Genomic DNA, 17,850 nt, shown 5'->3' with positions numbered 1-17,850 from the left:
CATAAAGAGAATAAGAACTACCCCCAAAAAGGAAGTAAAATAGCCAAAGCAGTTGATTCTTTTCTTCTACAGCGTAAAAACTGTCTCCAGATATGTATTTCTGGTGAAAGCATCTTATTTTTTATGGACAAACCATCTGACTTGGTCAAAAAATCTGTAATAGCAGTGAAGGTGTTAGTAGGAGCTTCTTGCAATATGCCTTGAAATAGCAACCACAGAAACCTGGGGTGTCACCTATAGTGGGCACAGAAGTTATGTCTACACTGCCAGTATAGAGCAGATGTGACAAAAACTATGTGCAAAAGCAGGTATCTTGATATGGGCACTCAGATCTTCCTGGACTGTAAGTTTATGACCTACACTTCTTCATTATAATCTTAACTTTGACAAAGTAAATACTGGGAGTAGAAATTTTGCACCTTATTTCTTGAGATGCTTTCCTGCTTCTCCTGGCACAGACTATTTTTTCTACGGCAGAATTAAAATTACTTGGATTTTGTGTAAATGCCCCTAAAGAAGGGGGACAATAAAGATGGGAACTGAGTAAGGTAGCTGGGAGTGGCAGGCCCTGCATCAGACTCTCACTGAAATGGGGAGAGAGGCAGCTTCCCACCGCCATGCCCGCTGCTTTGGCCCAGCTGGGCTCCTGTCAAACTATATGGTTTGGTAACACTGCATGGAAACCGAGTGGGTGCCTGGCCGAGGTGAAAGAGGAGAGCTAGCAACTCCTTTCATCACCTTGGCTTCTTAGGCTGCCCAGAAGAAAAGGATAGCACTTTCCACTAGGTTTGAGGATGCTGCAGCTAGGACTGGATTCAGTCACTGACCACGTAGGCTGAGAAGGAACTGACCGCTGCAGTCCTGTGGCCTCTTTTACAACATAATAGGAAATATTCACTGCTCACAGTGACTTGATGCTAATGGCATATTAGCTTCTCCACCCCAGTAAACCTGTGCTTGGTTCAGCTAACCACATGAGGTGCGGAAAGAAAAGGAGATTAATCCCTTCTTAAAGGGAAGCAACATCTGAGTATCTTGAAAGCAGCAGAGAAATGCCAGTTCGTTCACTAAATAGCTTATTATCCTCAGGAAGCAGGTTCTCAGCTGTTTTGTTTATTTCTTTATGAATGCCCAGATGGCTGGAGACGCTGTGTTCTGTGCATTGTTACCCACCGTTACCTAAGAAGTCTTGAGTTACTCCTCCAATTTCTTTCCTGTTGTCATTTAAGCATTAAAAAAAATAAAAAATAAAAAATGCTATGGTAAGTTGCCAAAAAATAGATTTAACTATGACAGTTTCAGCTCCTGTTTTGTGCTTTTAATTTTGCCTCGACTTCTCTTAAAGGAATCCCAAGTGCAAGAACAGGTGCCCCACTGATAACCTTCTTCACTGTGTTTCTACTTGCTGTCAAAGAAGCAGGACATGACACCTGAGCAGATAGATTAAGTCTTTTTAGTCTTTGTCTTCAGATGTTCTTTAATTTGATGTAACTTATTCCTGTTCTTTTGAGCTTAAGAAATGGAGAAGTCAGGCAGTCAGCTTCTTACACAGCACTGCCAGTCTTATTCAGCCTGAGTTTTTAAGGACAAAGCCTCTGGATGAAGCTCAGCTGGCAGGGCACTAGATGTCTGTGAAGTTGAGCTTGGCTCTACCTTCAGAAACCATGCAGTTCTGACAAGAAAACGCTACAATTACTTTTTTGTTTGGTTTTGATGACAAAAATGAACAATCTTGAATGTTGACGAAACTGTCACTGTTTTGGGACAGTATGGCTTTTCCTAGCATTTTGGTGCAAGTTTTCTGGAAACAGAGAGAACAAGTCTCTTTCTTAAGTAAGACTGAAATCAGACCTTGGTAGCGGGAGCTGCTGTGAGATCAGGGCCACCTCAGTATGATGTAAGCCTGTAGAACCATTTGAATTTTGCCTTGCATAATGATATGTATTATACAGAAAGATCAAACAATTCTTTCTGTCTTAATTGTTTTGAGATTAAATAAAGAAAAAATATGCATGTCACTAAGGGGATAAGAAACAGCTTTGTTCATGGACATCACATCATACTTTTGGTATTACCATACTAAGTAACAGAAGAGTCTTAATGCACAGCAAGATACTCCTCCTCACTTCCTCACCACTGCTGATAAATCAAAGGCAGTTCGGGTAACTGTCTCCACAGGACTAAACAGTTGTTATTATGGACCGCAAGTCTCCCTGTTGTTTTCGGCATGGTGTTTCAGAAGCAGAACTCAGTACCAGGTGCCATGAAGATTACAGAAATGCCAGGATTCTGTGTTCTTTTGATACCTTCTTTGTGCCAGCCTCCATCGTTTTGTCTACTAGGTATAATACTAAGTATTGTACGGAGGTAAAAAATACATTTGCAATATGAAAAAACAGAGAAAGAGAGAAGATATCTGCTCCTCCCTCTAGGTCTCTATCCAGCACAGAACTCCCTTATAAAAAATTCCAATTTCTCACCCATGACATGATACACCCCATAAATGAGTTCTTGACATTTACCTGCATAGTTACTTTTACTGGCTCGCATTACTTCAAATCTGTTTCTCTGGATTAAAGTGAACACGCAAAGATTTGCTCCAAAGTAACTAGGTAACGTAGTTCTAATTTGTTGCTTGAATTATTTTGTTTTCAGATGAGGATTGCTCGGCTATCACAAACTAGGCAATCTAGAGGTCTGGGTTGTTTGTGTTTTTTTCAGTTAACCTATCTATCATGTCAACTTTCTTATACACCACTAGAAATGCACAATTATCACCTGCTCTGAATATCCTCTCACCACCTGCCTCTGCTTTAGATTGGTTTCTCCGTCAAGGCCCGCCGTTTCAATGTAACAGATCCCATCCAGGTCACTAGAATATAACAGCACCATGTCAGCAGGAATGATTTCATTACGTGAAAGCCGGATGAAGTCCCCAACATTGACATTTTTCCAGCATTCATCTACGTATTTCTTCTCCTTCCTGAAATACATACAAAACCAGTAATGTTTTACAAGTGCATAAACTGAAAGCTCAGAGAAACACACTATAACTAGAAAATTACTCTAATAGTTAATTTATGCTTCCAAGTCATTAAAAAAAACTCTGATGAGGCAAGTCTATTAGCTGAAAGTGAATATAATTACAAAGAATCAGCTCTGGGGCCCAAGCCCTGGGTTTTTTGGGCAATTACATTCCAGGCACCCTCCCAGAATTATTTTAGCTCTATTTAAAATTCAGCCCACTTGCTTCCTGTATTTTAGTTTTTCCAAGAAAGCAAACACAACTTTTTCTTGCAATTACGCAATCAAGAACAGCAAATCTTCTTCCCTTCTGATAGGGCCTTTCAAAAATGTCTGTGTCTCAAGATGATGGACATCTAACAATAAGCAAAGAATATTCAGCAACCACTTCACTGATTATCTCAATAGAAATGCAGGTATTTACAGGCTTTTAAAATATCTTTTCCATTAATTTTGAACATAAGTTACCAAGACTCTGTAATACTCAAGGAAGTTAATAAAAGCTTAGGCCTGTCAGCACTGAGTTGGAATTCTTTATTAATATGAAATATCCAGGCATGATATGTATACACAAGTTTGAACAGTTTTGAATTTTCCATTTATAGCTGCTGTTCTGTCCTCAGCTGAGAGGAAGAATCTTCCTTTTATACAATTACAGCAGTTTACTGCAAACACAATCAGGTTTAGCGTGGTCAATAGGATGCAAGGTACCACACAACACACAGTGCTTGATGAGCTACCAGGAGGCATACAGTAGTAGGCTACTGCAACATGGGTGATGAAACACACCTACAGTTGCGGTTACAAACACTGCACAGGTCTGGATGCAGTACGCTTTTGTATGAGCTGTTACTGTCCTCAGTGACTGCCCAGCTTTTCTGCCTTGCACAGACTAACCCTAGAGCTATGTTTTAAGAGAGGAGCACGTACTCTCCACATTGTTTCTCAGTCTTCTAGATTGGGGTATAGTCCGGGCTGTGCTAGGGCTGTCTTCCAAATTGTGCTTCCTTCCCTGGATGTCATTCTAAGTTGGCTGAGAAGCACACTCACACTGGGGAGCTGGGAAGTGCACTCAGCTTCTACAGTGCAGACATAAGCTAACAAGCCTTGCAACATGGTCATTGTGTGCAGTCTGGCACTCATCTGCTAGCTTTAATCAGAGCGCTAGCTATCTAAAATGCTTCTCATGAATACTGAAATAGAAACAGATACTTTAATGACAAAGAAAATCTCAGAAAAACATTCTCTACATCAAGCTTTGCACCCCTGCCTTTCAGACCTGCATTATTCGTCACCACCCTTTTGAAAATGCTTGTCTACAAACAGAAGGCACAAAGCCCACACAATTTAATCAGTGTACTGACAAGAATTTCTCCAGTGAAGATAAGGTGGAGGTGAATGTATTGCTTTCAAAGTGTAAAAAAACAGGAAGCAACAAAAGCTGACGTAAAATTAAAGCAATATAAGGCACATCTGTTTTCTCCTTAAGATGTTCACCACTAGTATTCCACACAAATGGATAAATGGCACAATGGAAAGCACGTGAAACTTGATTAAAGCTACAGCCATATCTATCACAAGATGGATGGATGGATTAAAAAAAAAAACACTGCAGGAATTAATTTTTCATACCAGTACAGTTCCTTGGAAATAAGTAAGAGTTGAACGAAAAATTTCTGAAGTAAATAGGAAAGGGAAGGAAGCCATGCTGAAACAGTATGACACTCAGTTACTGAAGGTACGACTTAAGCTTTGATAGCTGCAAAAGTGCTGACAAAGTAAACTATTCAGGAGACTGAGTGAGCTGAAAACTAGTGATTTTGTTTGTTTAGAACTACCCCTTATGTACTGAACACTACATCAGCATAACTTTTTGTGTAGGCCAATTTACCCTGCTATGAAGCCCCAAGTCAGTCCAATCAGGGTACAGCACCAACTGAAGCGGAACACCCTGGTCACTCCAAAACAGCACCGTTCTACCTCACCCTCCAAACACGATGGAAAGGATATGAGAACTCAGGAGGGTGGTGGGAGAAAATTACTTCCACAGCCAGCCTGTATCTATCTAGGTAAGTTAGAGAAAGGATGGAAACTGAAAGGTAAGCAAGACAAAATAAGCGCAAGCAAAGAAAGCAATGGCATCACTAACGTAGCACAATAAAAAGTATGAGATGAGATAAGAAGTTGTCAATTTCTGGCACTGACTTGTACAGGAATTTTTCAAAGTGAATTGGAATTTGAAAAACCACAAAAATATTTGGAAATTAAAAGATGTTGTGACAAAGCAATCTTTTCATTTATCCTTGAAGCAATTATTTTCTAGAGATTAAAAAATGAGGAAAATGCTGGTACTCTTGCATGTGTAGTCTTTTCTAACTACCATGTATTTCATGAAAAACTACAAAAAAACTTACTTGTCTGTGCTGCCAGTATTGAGATTATTATTGAGATTGCCCTCAGGAGATGGCAAATATTTCTCTTTTAAATCCCTATGTATTTAATAAACATGGCACTGAAAGTACATGATGCTTCTTTTTACTCAATGCACATGGACAAGTCCCACTTTCTTTTTGCCAGGCTGGAGTCTGGGAAAGGAAAGCTAAAGGTATAGAAGAATCTTGTAGAAAGGATTATTCTTTCCAGATCTCAACACCATAAAGAAAAAAAAAGAATGAAATTTTATCTTGATCTCAAATATATACAATGATTTGCATAAATATGTATTTGTAAAGAACAGTACTTACAACACATCTACATGCAAGGCTTAGAATGAAACAGAAATGTATTTGAGAGGTCTGCAGAAGAGGAAAGAAAAGAAGAAAAATATATCAGCCAGCAAAGTCATTCATCCTGCTGCTGATGCAGCAGATAGATCATGCACATATTCTTTATCCAGTTAAGTGCAAAGTCAGACAAAAAGTTTAATTATCTTTAGTAGTAGGTCATGGGGGAATAAATGGATTTTTCCATCATGATCACTTCACCACAGTTCTACTGAAATGACACTAACTACAAGATTTTAACAGATGCTCAAACAGAAGTACCTTCATCGTTTGTGATTCATGGCTATTTAAATAAGATCCTACTACTACAAACCGGTTACTTGCTCAAAATGCACAAGGACTTGATTACTAAGTATTTAACATCAAAGCAACAACTGCAAACTAAATTATAATGCACATTAGCACATCTTATTGTTTATGGAATGTTTTATTACTCCACAAGGGAACTATGAGACAGGGCAAAAACCCAGCATTTTAAACAACATTATCTTATTTTATCATTTTCAAGACAGAAATAACTGATCTATGAAATGGATAAATTCCAGAACTCCAAAATGTAGCAGGTTGAAAACTCTGAAACTATGGATGCCAAGCATTTGCTATAAGCAAAAGCAAGTAAGGTGGGAGCATCAGATTTGTCAAAAATGCACAGAAACTAGCATCTAGATGCTCAGATAGATTTATCAAGGCACTCAGACTGGCACATTTTGTCACGGACAACAGAGCACAGTGAAACCAATTTCTATTATGAACACAACTTCACACAGAAGGAAGCCTCACAAGAGTTCAAGAAGCAAGGATCACTGGTTTTGCTGAAAATACTTCACGCAAATTATCTTCAAGTACAAACAGGTGGCCTACCAGCTTTCAAGAATGACAACTGTTGCTTAGGTATGTTAAGATAGCAAGAAGGGCCAAAAATTTTATTGAGCATTTGTCTCAGTAGCCATGTAGGTACCAGTATCTAATATGTAAGTAAAATTACACTGACAGCACATACAATGTATACAACTTCTCCAGATCAACAAAAGCACAGTAAGACAATAACTGGAAATTGTATACATTAGCTAGTTGTTCATCATGTTTACAATGATTAAATGCATGCACTGGAAGAATCACTACAATTTCTAAGGGATTCTTGTTAAACATGTTAAGAAATTTTGAATCCTAACGTGAGTTTAATGGAAATTTAAGATAAGTCAGCTCACACATAACAAACAATTGTTTTTACCAGTATCAGCAAGAGTTAATTCTCCTGAACCATACTTCCAAGCTTAATTTTAAAACCAGATTACACTATATAAAATATTTCATAATAAAGACACTAAGAAGAAAAAAAAAGTTACAAAAACTAAATACTTATGGGCACAAGAAGGAATATTTGCAGATGACTAATATGGTCACTAATTACTGCACATTTTTGGTGAGGGGAAGGAATCAAGCCAGAACAGATCTGAAATTCATTCTGCTTCACTGACACTGGGAGGGATAAGACTGTAAGTGACAGTTTTCAGGAACATGGATATCAAATGTTTCAGCTTTCTGACAACAAATTCTTTCAAGATTCATGACAATTTATAGAAAAAATAATCCAACTTCTCCCTTGAGCCTTCTCTGCAGACATGAAAAACAAAGAAAAAATTTATCCTCCCTAATAGCCCAATTACTTACTTGTTTTTCAAGTCCAATTTTTTATAGGTTGAATAGAACGTTTCTGGGAAAGCTGCTATATATATTTGTGTTTGCAGAACAAAAAGCTGTTTTGTTTTTTTTCTTTGATGATACAAAACTATATTCCAGACTTTTTCTATGGTTATGAGCTAGCTCTTAAACACCAATAGCTTATGGCAAATGTTAGAAACCAGGAGATTCCATTATCTGAGTAATATCACAGATTTAATGGTTATGTAGTACCAGTTTGCAACCTGCTGCATGGGCTGAGTAAGGTCATGTCTACAGTACAGAGTTTAGAGTTTGGCATAGCCAGCTAGCACATTAAGTTTTTAGAATAAAAAGTTTATTTTCAGTGCATTGCCTTCACTAGGAAAAGGTGTGTCTTTAATGAAAAGAGGGAGCTTTGAATGTGGTTTGTAATTTTGTGAGTACCTTTACCTATATAGTGATAAATCAGCAACCCTTGAATGTCCAAGATGCTTACAGCAATTTCAGAGGAATTAAAACCACACTTTTCAAAACAAATAGTATGTGAAACAATGCTTAACTAGTCAAGTTACTTTGGTTAATACAGTACAAACTCATACATGAACACTCTTGCCTCAACCAAAAAATATTTTTTTCAGTAAATTTTACACTCATTTAGCAAAACTCGTGATCAAGACTCAACCAGACTAGTCCCTGAGCAACCTGATGTAATTAGACCTGCTTTGAGCAGTGGCTTGGACTAGCTGACCTCCAGAAACCCCTTTCAACTTAAACTATTTGATGATTCTATGAGTATCCAGAAAGTAAACCAAAAGACTTATCAACAACTTTTTTATGTATACTCATAATCAAATAACAATAAACCAGAAAGACTGTTGTCTCTTACCTTCTATATACTTTGGTTAGTAAGTTGTTTATCTGTTTATCCATTTTGTACTTTGAATAATCCTCCAGACCATCTTTTACTGCAATAATTGCCAGAACCGCTACTAGAGGTAGCATTGTAATTTCTTTTTGGAAGGCTTCCACCAGAGGAACCCAATTTAGGACAACTAGGAATAGGAAATACAAATTGGCAACTCTGAAAAAAAGCAAAAACATAGGAGTTAGCCATGCTAGCAGAGTCATCCTTATTTCCCCACTCCATGCCATACAGACACTTAAGTTAGTAGTGATTTATCTTTTCTTCCCCCAACTGCAATTTAAGAACTAAGTATTCAGAACTGTTATAGTTCTCCAGTCAATAGATTATTTAGCTGCACAGTGACTTAATACGCATGATCAGAAGATGCAAAGACCAAGAATTTTCCTGTATTTTCAAACCTGTCCTCCAAGCATGTTTTCCAGTGAGCCTTTGGTGAACTTGCACTCTCAGATTTCCAGGTCTTTTAAACTTCATTTTACCATCTCCTGGGAGAAGTGGCATGTTTTTAAAAGGAAACCATCCTACAACCTCCCTGCGTAACTTTAAAAATCAGCAGTCCTCCAAACAGAAGGAGGATGAAAAAAAATTGGCAAGAGACAAAAACATGAGGGAAGGGGAAAAATACATTTGTAGGAAATGAGCTGAAAATCTTACTGCAGATTGCTGTGTGGCAGTGCTCCAAGAGTAAAGAATATTTCAATAATCTGTAGAACAGAATTAGTGGAAATTATGTAAGATATGGAGAAAAGAATTAGTCCTACACTGATGATAACTCAAAAAGACCTTGGCCAAACAACACAGATCTTTTGAGAAGTGACAGGCAAGTCAGGAAGAATAATTTTTGAATACCCATCTATATAGTAACACACACATTAAAGGATTCCACTTCAGAAGAATTACCACAATCAAAAAGGAGTTCATTACCTGTGAAATTGCTCAAATAAATTCCGTGGTAAAAAATTCAACAAAGTGTATTTAGTAGTCCGTATTCTGTTGTTCATGTACAGTTTTGATACTTTTTCATACTCTTCCTTAAAATGTCCCAAACAGGGTATCACTATCCTATGTTTGCCATTTGTCTTTGATGATTGATAGCACTTGTTACTTGAATTGCTGCTGCTGCTACCTTCTCTGTCCTCTGTAGCTGTCAGTTGATGCCAACGGTATCGGGCCCAGCGGATGGGAACTGCCATTGCACCAGAAATGCTTTACAATCCAAGGAGTGTCCTCTCTCTAGAAACATGTTAAAATACAGCAAGTTATGTAATAATTCTGTAAAGGCTTTTCAACGAAAAAGTCACAGTTACAGTTCTGAATAAGCCTAGGAAAAAAGTCATTTCCATATTTTGATTTAAAAAACCCAAACAGACAGTTAATAGGTTATGTGAGGTCAGGAACCTGTGCTTCAAAGGTTGAACTTATCTGAATTTCATCCACCCTTTCAGGATCCTAGAGTTTGATTACTCTGTTTGAAATGCACCGTATTTTTATAATAGCACCTCATATAAGCAGCCTGCCCACTTGTTCGTTGTGCTACAGTATGGTGAAAAAAGCAAACAAGCTGCCAATTCTGCAGACGACAACATTTTGAAAGGCATCTCAGACACTGCACTCCTTGCTGATGGTTAACAACCTTTATTGAACTCAGGAGTCAACAATATAGCAACAGGCATCTGTGTACAGACTTAGACCTGAAGTTAGGAACTGCCTGTGAAAGGCATTAAGTAGCTATCATGAACAAAATATTCTTCCTATTGGATTAGAAATAGGTTTGAGAACTTTTACCAGCTGATAAAAGGATGAATAAACCTCATGCCAATGCTCCTCCTCTATTCACCTTAGCTAAACTCTGGCAATCTACCCAGGAGTTTGTTTTCCTAAAGAAAGTCAAAGTTCACAGGTATAGGTGATAGTCACTTTATCAAACCACTCTATGCAGTCAGAAAAGGACTTTCACACACACAAATCATACTTCAATAGAAGCTCAAAACTGCTGGGTTTTACAATGCGTTTCTTTACAATTTACAACAAGATTTTACAATTAATAGTTGCTACATTTCTTGTGCTACCTCTTCCATAGAACAGCTCATCTTTGTATTTGTTTAAAACTGTACCTTGCATGAGCCCCAAGTCATCAGTACAGCTACTTTCTCTGCAGATTACTTTCCTTCCATCTAGTATCTTAATATCTGCATACATGATAGCAAAATTTGTTACTAAATCCTCTTCCTAAATTCCCACACGAAAGCTGCTTCTTTAGAAGCTTGCTTTTTTTTAGACTTGTTGGGTCTTTCTAAATGAAGTCTCTTTACTACAGACTATCCTAGGTAGTCATCAAACCCTGATTTTGGCTTCAGTTAACTCAGACTTCTATTCATGTGGTGTATCTTTCTCTGCCATTGACAAATGCCACTGTGTTGCTCAGACTCCTCCAAAATGTTGCTTTAAAAAGTGTTTTTCCAAACTACTGATTTGACACCATCATATCTTCTCTTACACATCTTCCTTGGTTTTTCCTTTAGTCTATTACAACTGCAGAAATCTTGAAGCATGGGCAGAGTGTCCTCAGCAGGTCCTCTAACAATGAGGTAGCCTTAATTTATCTACCTCAACTCATTCTGCTGTTAAAACAAAGATTCTGCAAACTTCCTAAGAAGCCTGGTCCACTCCACCACTACCCTTTAGCTAGAAAGCTTTCTCCTAATGTCTAACCGGTCTCTTCCTCTCATCAAATTAAGATGGTACATTTTTGTCCTATCAGCATTAGATGTGGATAGTTATTGACTACTACAATCTTAATGTCTTGGAAGACTGTTACCACATACATGAAACACATGTTCCTCTTTAGAAACCATGATCTGCATGTGAATAGACAAGAGGAACAAGGAGGGGAAAACAAACCTCTATATAGCATCTCCTCTCAGCATCCCCCAGCACTTCCTACATGAATTACTCCCAAGGCCTTTCCACTGTGCTTCCCCAGGCAACATAAGGGATCAGTCTGAGAAAAAGAGACTTTCTTTTTTTCTAAATGCTAAACACTGTAGTCCCAGTAACCATGAGACTACCAAAGGCAAGCAACTGCTGCACAGGAAGGCAGCTATGCCTGGGACTTCTCAGAGAAACAAGAAGGAGGTTGCAAAGATTCTCCAAAATACACGGCATATTCTTATTTTCACAGAACCTGGCATCTTCATATCCTTGCTTCCTCTAATCCTACTGCCTGGGGACAGTCCCCAGAGGGACTCCTCTCTGCATGGAGACTACATCCCATTTTAGTCCTGGTCCATCTTTCCTCCAGAGATAGAAACTGACATCTAGAAGGAGCTACTTCACAACAACTATTATTAAGGTATGGCTACCATATAGTTAGATGTATTAATCTATTTACACATGAAAGAGACACTTCGATTCATTCCCACTGAGTCTGAGAACAAGTCTAAAGCTTGGAAGGGTCTTCGAAAATGTTTAGAGAGTGTAGAATCTGCTGCTAGTGGAGTCCATAGTTGGCTACGCAGAGCTCGTCAACACCTAAAGCTCCTAAAAGCCAAATGAACACCAACCCATCTACATGAGTCAGGACTGAAGCAAAGAACAAAATACTGAAAATTAAAAAATTTAAAAAGCTGACTGGCTGAAAAGAGGTAATTTCTTCTTTTGCAATCATAAGTTTTGGCAGTTCAGCTCTTAAAAAATCCCAAACTTCTGTATTTTGGATGGCACTCTTAAGGCTTGGCCATTTTGAAGAAACAACTCTCCTCCTTAAGCATCTTTGTTGTGACAAATCAGTAGTTTCAAAAACAGATCTTATGCAATGAGGAGCCTTTTTAAAGAAAATTCTGCTTTAATTAACAATGTCCTGGAGTTTTAACATGATTTCTTCTTTGTCCTGTTAAATTTATCAGCTTCTTTCACGCTTCCATCTTCAGCATGAATCACACAAGGTGTGTCAATGAACTATAGTTTTGCTTGAACAGTAATTCTTTGCCCAAGTGCAGTAATCTGACATATCTCTACATACTGTTACAATGTACAATATCCTTGTAGAAAACTTAAGTAAGTAAACACCATAAAACTTTTCAATGTGCCATGAGCCAGGTATTTGACAGCTGGTTAGATCGTAAAGAAAATCACAGCTTTTTTTGTAAAACCATCAAACAAACACCTGATACTGGTGACTTCTGTGACCAGAAGCAGCAGCAAAAGAAACTCTTTCTCAAAGCAAACACCCAGGACTAATGGGAATGCAAAGCCTTTAAATGGCAGATCCTGTTCACTCAGTGAGAATTTTGTAGGCAAAATACAGCTAAATCAACTTCAAAAGCTTAAGAATTACATTATCAGTAACATGCAAATAAATATGGGAAGAGAAAGTTGGGAATCAGGAAAAACAAAAGAGAAAACCTGACAAATTTTAAAACCTCTTAAATTCTAACTCTTTTTGGTTTTCATAGTTTATTACCTTTTGTAGCATCTGACACCTGGTGTCCACTGCATTTAAAAAAAAGGGACGGGACACACATGACAGGGAGAGTACTGGACATTTTAACATGACAGCATGTTAAGACCAAATTCCTCATCACTGAATCTGGAGCCAAACATTTAAACTGCATATGCAGTGTTGGTGAAGAGCAGTCACCCCTCACCACATACACATCCCTGACTCCTGACACAGCTCCAAAACCTCTGCCCCACCCTTCCTCATCCTCCTACAGAGGAGTGGAGCTTAAAAAGAAACAGGAAACATCAGATTAAGTTTTGTGCACTGCATATGTCTGCCAATATCCCTAGCATTTTATTGTTACAACCTTTAAAAAAAACTTAAAGGCGACTGAATGGACAAGAAATAACTAACACAAAGCCACTGCAACCACACCACATTGGAAACACTGTATGAGAAGCAACAGGTAATCTCCTATGGTCAAAAAGGTGAATCAGACAATTAACTAGCACGTTGGGGAAAAGAGTTTCTGGATCTCATACTCTGTCACAATGCCCTCTGACTCACCCGGGATTTCACTGAGCTACTATTTGCAAATGCCTATTTTTTTTCTTAAATCATTTGCATTTCAATTTTAAAATAAGTTTTCTTTGGTTAGCCAGAAGGACGTCAAAAGGAGATTTATCAGCTTCATGATATTGTAGAGGATGAAGTTGCTGAAGATCAACTTTCTAAACAGCTTTCGTAAAAAATCCCCGCTCTTAAAACATTTGACTCTCTTGTTATGCCATTTTTCATAGTAAATTCTTGAGGTTCTCCAGCTAACATGAATTTGAACTAGCAATATGAAACGGCAGATGTGTCTTTCAACACTGGCAAAAGACCCACAAGCTGAGTTACTCTGAAGCCGTAATTTTAAAGGTTTTTAAAATATAAACTTAATTTTAAAAATCCCAAGAATAATGTTCATGTATTTGAAAACAGGAAGCCTAACTGATCATATTCTAAGTTTTGAGGACAGCGTCAGACAAGCCAGACACTGTTCTCATTTTCATACTACAGAGTCAGGTGAACACTACTTGATCTTGCTAAATGGCAACAGCTGGTATAGAGATAATCCAGATACATCTCACACACAAAAAGGCAAGTTTTTGTAGTGTTTGCTAGTGTCACATGACAAAACGAGGAAGGAACTTATCTGACACTAGCCATATAGTTTGCTTTTTCCCTACCTCACTTCCCTTATATACTCGGATTCCTTCCTTTTCATATAAAGCACTCTGAGATACGGAAAAGTGGAAGGACTAGATATGGTAAACATGCAATAGCTGGTTGTCAAATCTGTGTAAAAGCAAGCCGCAGCAGTGCCGTTTTTACCACAGGACAGATCAACACCATACACTACCCATGCCTGACCAACCTATAGCACAATAAAAAAGCCTTTAATAACTCTCTGCTAGCGGTAAAGCTGAGAAAATCCCTATTTTTAAATGCTCCCTACCCTGAAAGAAGGGTCTTTTATCATAAAGCCTAGTATAATTCTCTTGCATGTATATTTCATGCCCAGAAGTTGTTTTCTTTTCCCATCATTTGTCTTTCTTTATCCCTTGTAAACTCTGTCAGCCTCCAACTCTGTGAAGTATCACCTTAATTTCTGCATGCAAGCCTTTGCATCTAGCTTTCCTGCAGGCATTGAGACTAAAAATTCCTTAGTTCCAGTTACATTATTTGGTAGCCTTTGGCAAATCACCTGGCAGTCAATGACCTCTCCCATACCAGATTCTTTCTCAGCACTGTTTACAAAACACATGTTTAGATAATTTAGCCAACATTTATACTGCTCTGGAACTGCACCTTACTATTATGTTGTGGTCATTTGCTCGCATGTCGTGTGAAGTGCCCTACCATTTACCCTGGCTTCCCTTGACCACTTCCTCCCTTCTGACAACATCCTCTTTTGCTGTGATCTCCAAATGGTTACTCCTTGTTCTGCCTTCAGAAAAATCTTTGTTTAAATACACTTGGTAAATGACATATTCACAAAAATGTTCCTCAGACCTTTGGCACATGCTTATGTATGGTGTGTGTTTCTATCCTGTTCCTGCTCAGGCACAGTCTTCGGACACAACATGCAGTAGACCTTCTGTGTCACCTGAGCCCGTTTACAGTAGGAAGTAATAAATCAATTCTTGGCAAACAGAAACACGATGAATAAAATTGAATTATCTTACCTGAAAAATGTGCACAACAACTAAAAGGGAAGCAATTCAGACAATGCATCTCTCCAGCAACACCCCTTTTCTTAGCTCCCTATCTGACTATTTCAGGATGTTCTGCAGGTCTGAGGTTCTGAGGCAACCAGGGAAGATAAAAAATGCTAACCCAGGTGGAGGGTACAAAGCTGTGAGTGGATCATCTCTGATCCACACAGTCCCATTTAAACCTCTTAGGAAGTGTTACTCCACAGGCTCACTAACAGTTGTATCACCACATTACAACTGGAGTACACTGTCAGAAGTACAGAGGATAAATGTTAAAAATGCCTTCTAATCATCTTTGAGAACTCAGAAGCTACTAGACAACAGAGAAGCTTAAGGGAGCCACCGCCTAAAGATTATTTTACACTCTGAAGAACAAATATTTCTTTTCTCCTAAGGTTTGCGACTTTCTCTGTAACATGCAATTTCACAAGTTTGCAACATGTCTTTGCAAGCCAGTATGAAATACGCAGAGACACCCAATATGCTAAATACATCTGGAAAAGAGGCTTGCGCTGCCAATTTATGGGACAAACGGCCCAAAAACCTGCAGGAATCAAAACTTAAGTTCTAAGAAAAATATGTGGTTATTTGCAACCACATACTCTGAGTTACATTCATAAAGAGGATGCTAAGAACTCTTGGATTAGAGTGGAAGGCAGATGTTACTAGGAAAAGTAAAATGCTATGGCAATATTTTGTCATGCACTCCTGCCTACACAGCCTGATTTAGCATGGGCAACACCGAAAACCTGCAAGCCTTGAAACGCCTCATCTTGGAAAGAAAATTTCTTGGTTGTGAATACATTAAGCCAGCCATCAGCAGGCCTTCACAACCGAAGCAATCAGCAGGACGCATTAAACCCCAGGAAGTGCCAAAGCCCTGACACAAAGTCAATTGCAAGATAATTTAATAGCAAACCATGCATGCAGTCCTACCACTGGTTAACGTGCTAGCGTGGGAGCAGTACATAAAAGCAGATAATCTCCTCCACTTTGGGCAAAGTTATTTAGGATGCCAACCAGATCTTGTACCTACAGACACAACTGAACCATACGCTACCAAATTTTAGGTTTAAAACTTCAGATGAATCATGTATTTCTGCTACAGGTAACCAGTTTCAAAATAAAACTGAAGGCTACTAGAGAGCTACGATTTGTGCAAACATCTGCTTTACACCCTGTTCTCATGTGCCACATTGGTCTCTCAAAACTAAAATAAAATCTTTCAGGTTAAGTCTTACTCTTTTATGACTGTCTTTTCTCACCAGTGCATCTTTAGCTCATGGTGATGCCGCATTTAACCACTGCAGACACTTCGAGATGTGTGAAATTCCCATTAATTTCATGGTAAGACTATGGTGTGGGCCATGTTAAAGATGTACACTGGTGTTCACATGATCAAGTAAAAGGATGTGATTATTTCTGTAGTCAGTGTATGCTCCCTAAGTTACAGTAAACCACTTTAAAGGAAATGGATTCATACTGGCAGCATTGCTGATTTTTAACTATGTGGATTTCTTCAAAGGGCCAAAACTCTGTTCTGTAGACAGTGTCTAGCTTACTCATTGAAATTTATATTGAAAATACCTGTTACAGCAAGAAACTGTAGTTATCCCAAAATCCTTAGTCCTATTCTTCCGGTTGTCTAAGTCACCTACATTACCAGCTCTTCAAGAGTTCCAGAAATTCCCAACACATCCCAGAGAAGCTTTCAGGTTTAACACTCTAGTGTTCTTCAAAGGATCTGACAAAGGAAACCTTACATATGGTTACAAAAAAAGCACAACTCCAAATCAAAAAAAAATCCTCCACAGCTCACTTTAAATGAATATACTAGGTTTGATCTTATCTTAAAGACTCTCTGCCAACACTGGAAGCCAGAAATGTGGATGCTACACGCGTGGGCATAACCTGAGCTACCTGAGTATCTAGATAACTAACAGCAGTTAAGCCAGAAAAGTACAGATTTCCACAAAGGTCTTAAAGTACTGCGCAGACTTAAGACAGCTCACGGTCAAAGCCTGTAGCAGTGTAGCTTCACTGTTTTTTAGCCACACAGATTAAGCATACTGCAATAATAACTACCAAAGCGTATCTTAAATATGAACAATTTACATATGGCCTTCTCATCTTTAAGAAGCTGAAATAACGGCTACAACAGATATGAGATACTTGCATATTTCAAAAGGATGGTAACACTACAGCTGACAGCACCTTGATTGTCGATGCTACTGTGTTGATCCAGGGTATTTGTATTAGCTTCAGCAACAGCTGCTGTGATCCAGGGTATTTGTATTAGCTTCAGCAACAGCTGCTGTGCATAAGCGTAGCTCTTGCTTTACTGCTAGAAAGTATCTTCCTCACCCAGTCCAGTTGCAAGTGACAGTACTGGTTTAGAACATAAGCTGTGCATTGTGATTTTTCCTTGGCGTTTTAAGGTTTTCAGTGGGAGATTCCTTCAGAGACACAGTTCTAAGGGTCAGACTCAAACTACACAGTTTTTTAGTTTCAGTCTCACAAAATCCCTTGTGGCACTTAAAGTTATTTTAGTATTGGGGCTTCCATCCTTGCCTTTCTTACTCATCTCCACATTCACTATCTTCTTACTTCTCTTCCCATACTGTCTATTATATTCAGGTCTAAAATTAGGCTCAGGTCTTGCAGAACTCATGTAGTATTTCATGACCCTGATTCCAACTATTAACTGTCCAACACAGGAATTGTGCATCAACCCTGTACTTGGAATACATAAAT

At 38.5% G+C, this 17,850-nt stretch overlaps 1 protein-coding gene across 6 annotated transcripts in view; it reads right to left on the bottom strand.

The window, feature by feature from the left end:
* Positions 1-17,850, bottom strand: part of ATP10D (ATPase phospholipid transporting 10D (putative)) — a 63,552-nt gene that overhangs the window by 31,257 nt on the left and 14,445 nt on the right. For 4 of the 6 annotated variants that reach the window (XM_080403853.1, XM_080403850.1, XM_080403851.1 and 1 more), the window contains 3 exons: positions 9,319-9,627; positions 8,356-8,550; positions 2,779-2,983 (listed from right to left, as the gene is read on the bottom strand). In XM_080403853.1, coding sequence (XP_080259979.1) covers positions 2,779-2,983; positions 8,356-8,550; positions 9,319-9,587 — 669 coding nt within the window. In that variant the 5' untranslated portion in view covers positions 9,588-9,627. Of the gene's footprint in view, positions 1-2,778; positions 2,984-5,768; positions 5,820-8,355; positions 9,628-17,850 lie in introns of those variants that run through there. The other 2 variants (XM_080403854.1, XM_080403855.1) reach the window with 1 other exon arrangement.

Source organism: Falco punctatus, assembly GCF_963210335.1.
Source record: "Falco punctatus genome assembly, chromosome: 1".
Taxonomy (NCBI): Eukaryota; Metazoa; Chordata; class Aves; order Falconiformes; family Falconidae; genus Falco; species Falco punctatus.
This window is presented reverse-complemented; position numbering and strand designations above follow the sequence as displayed.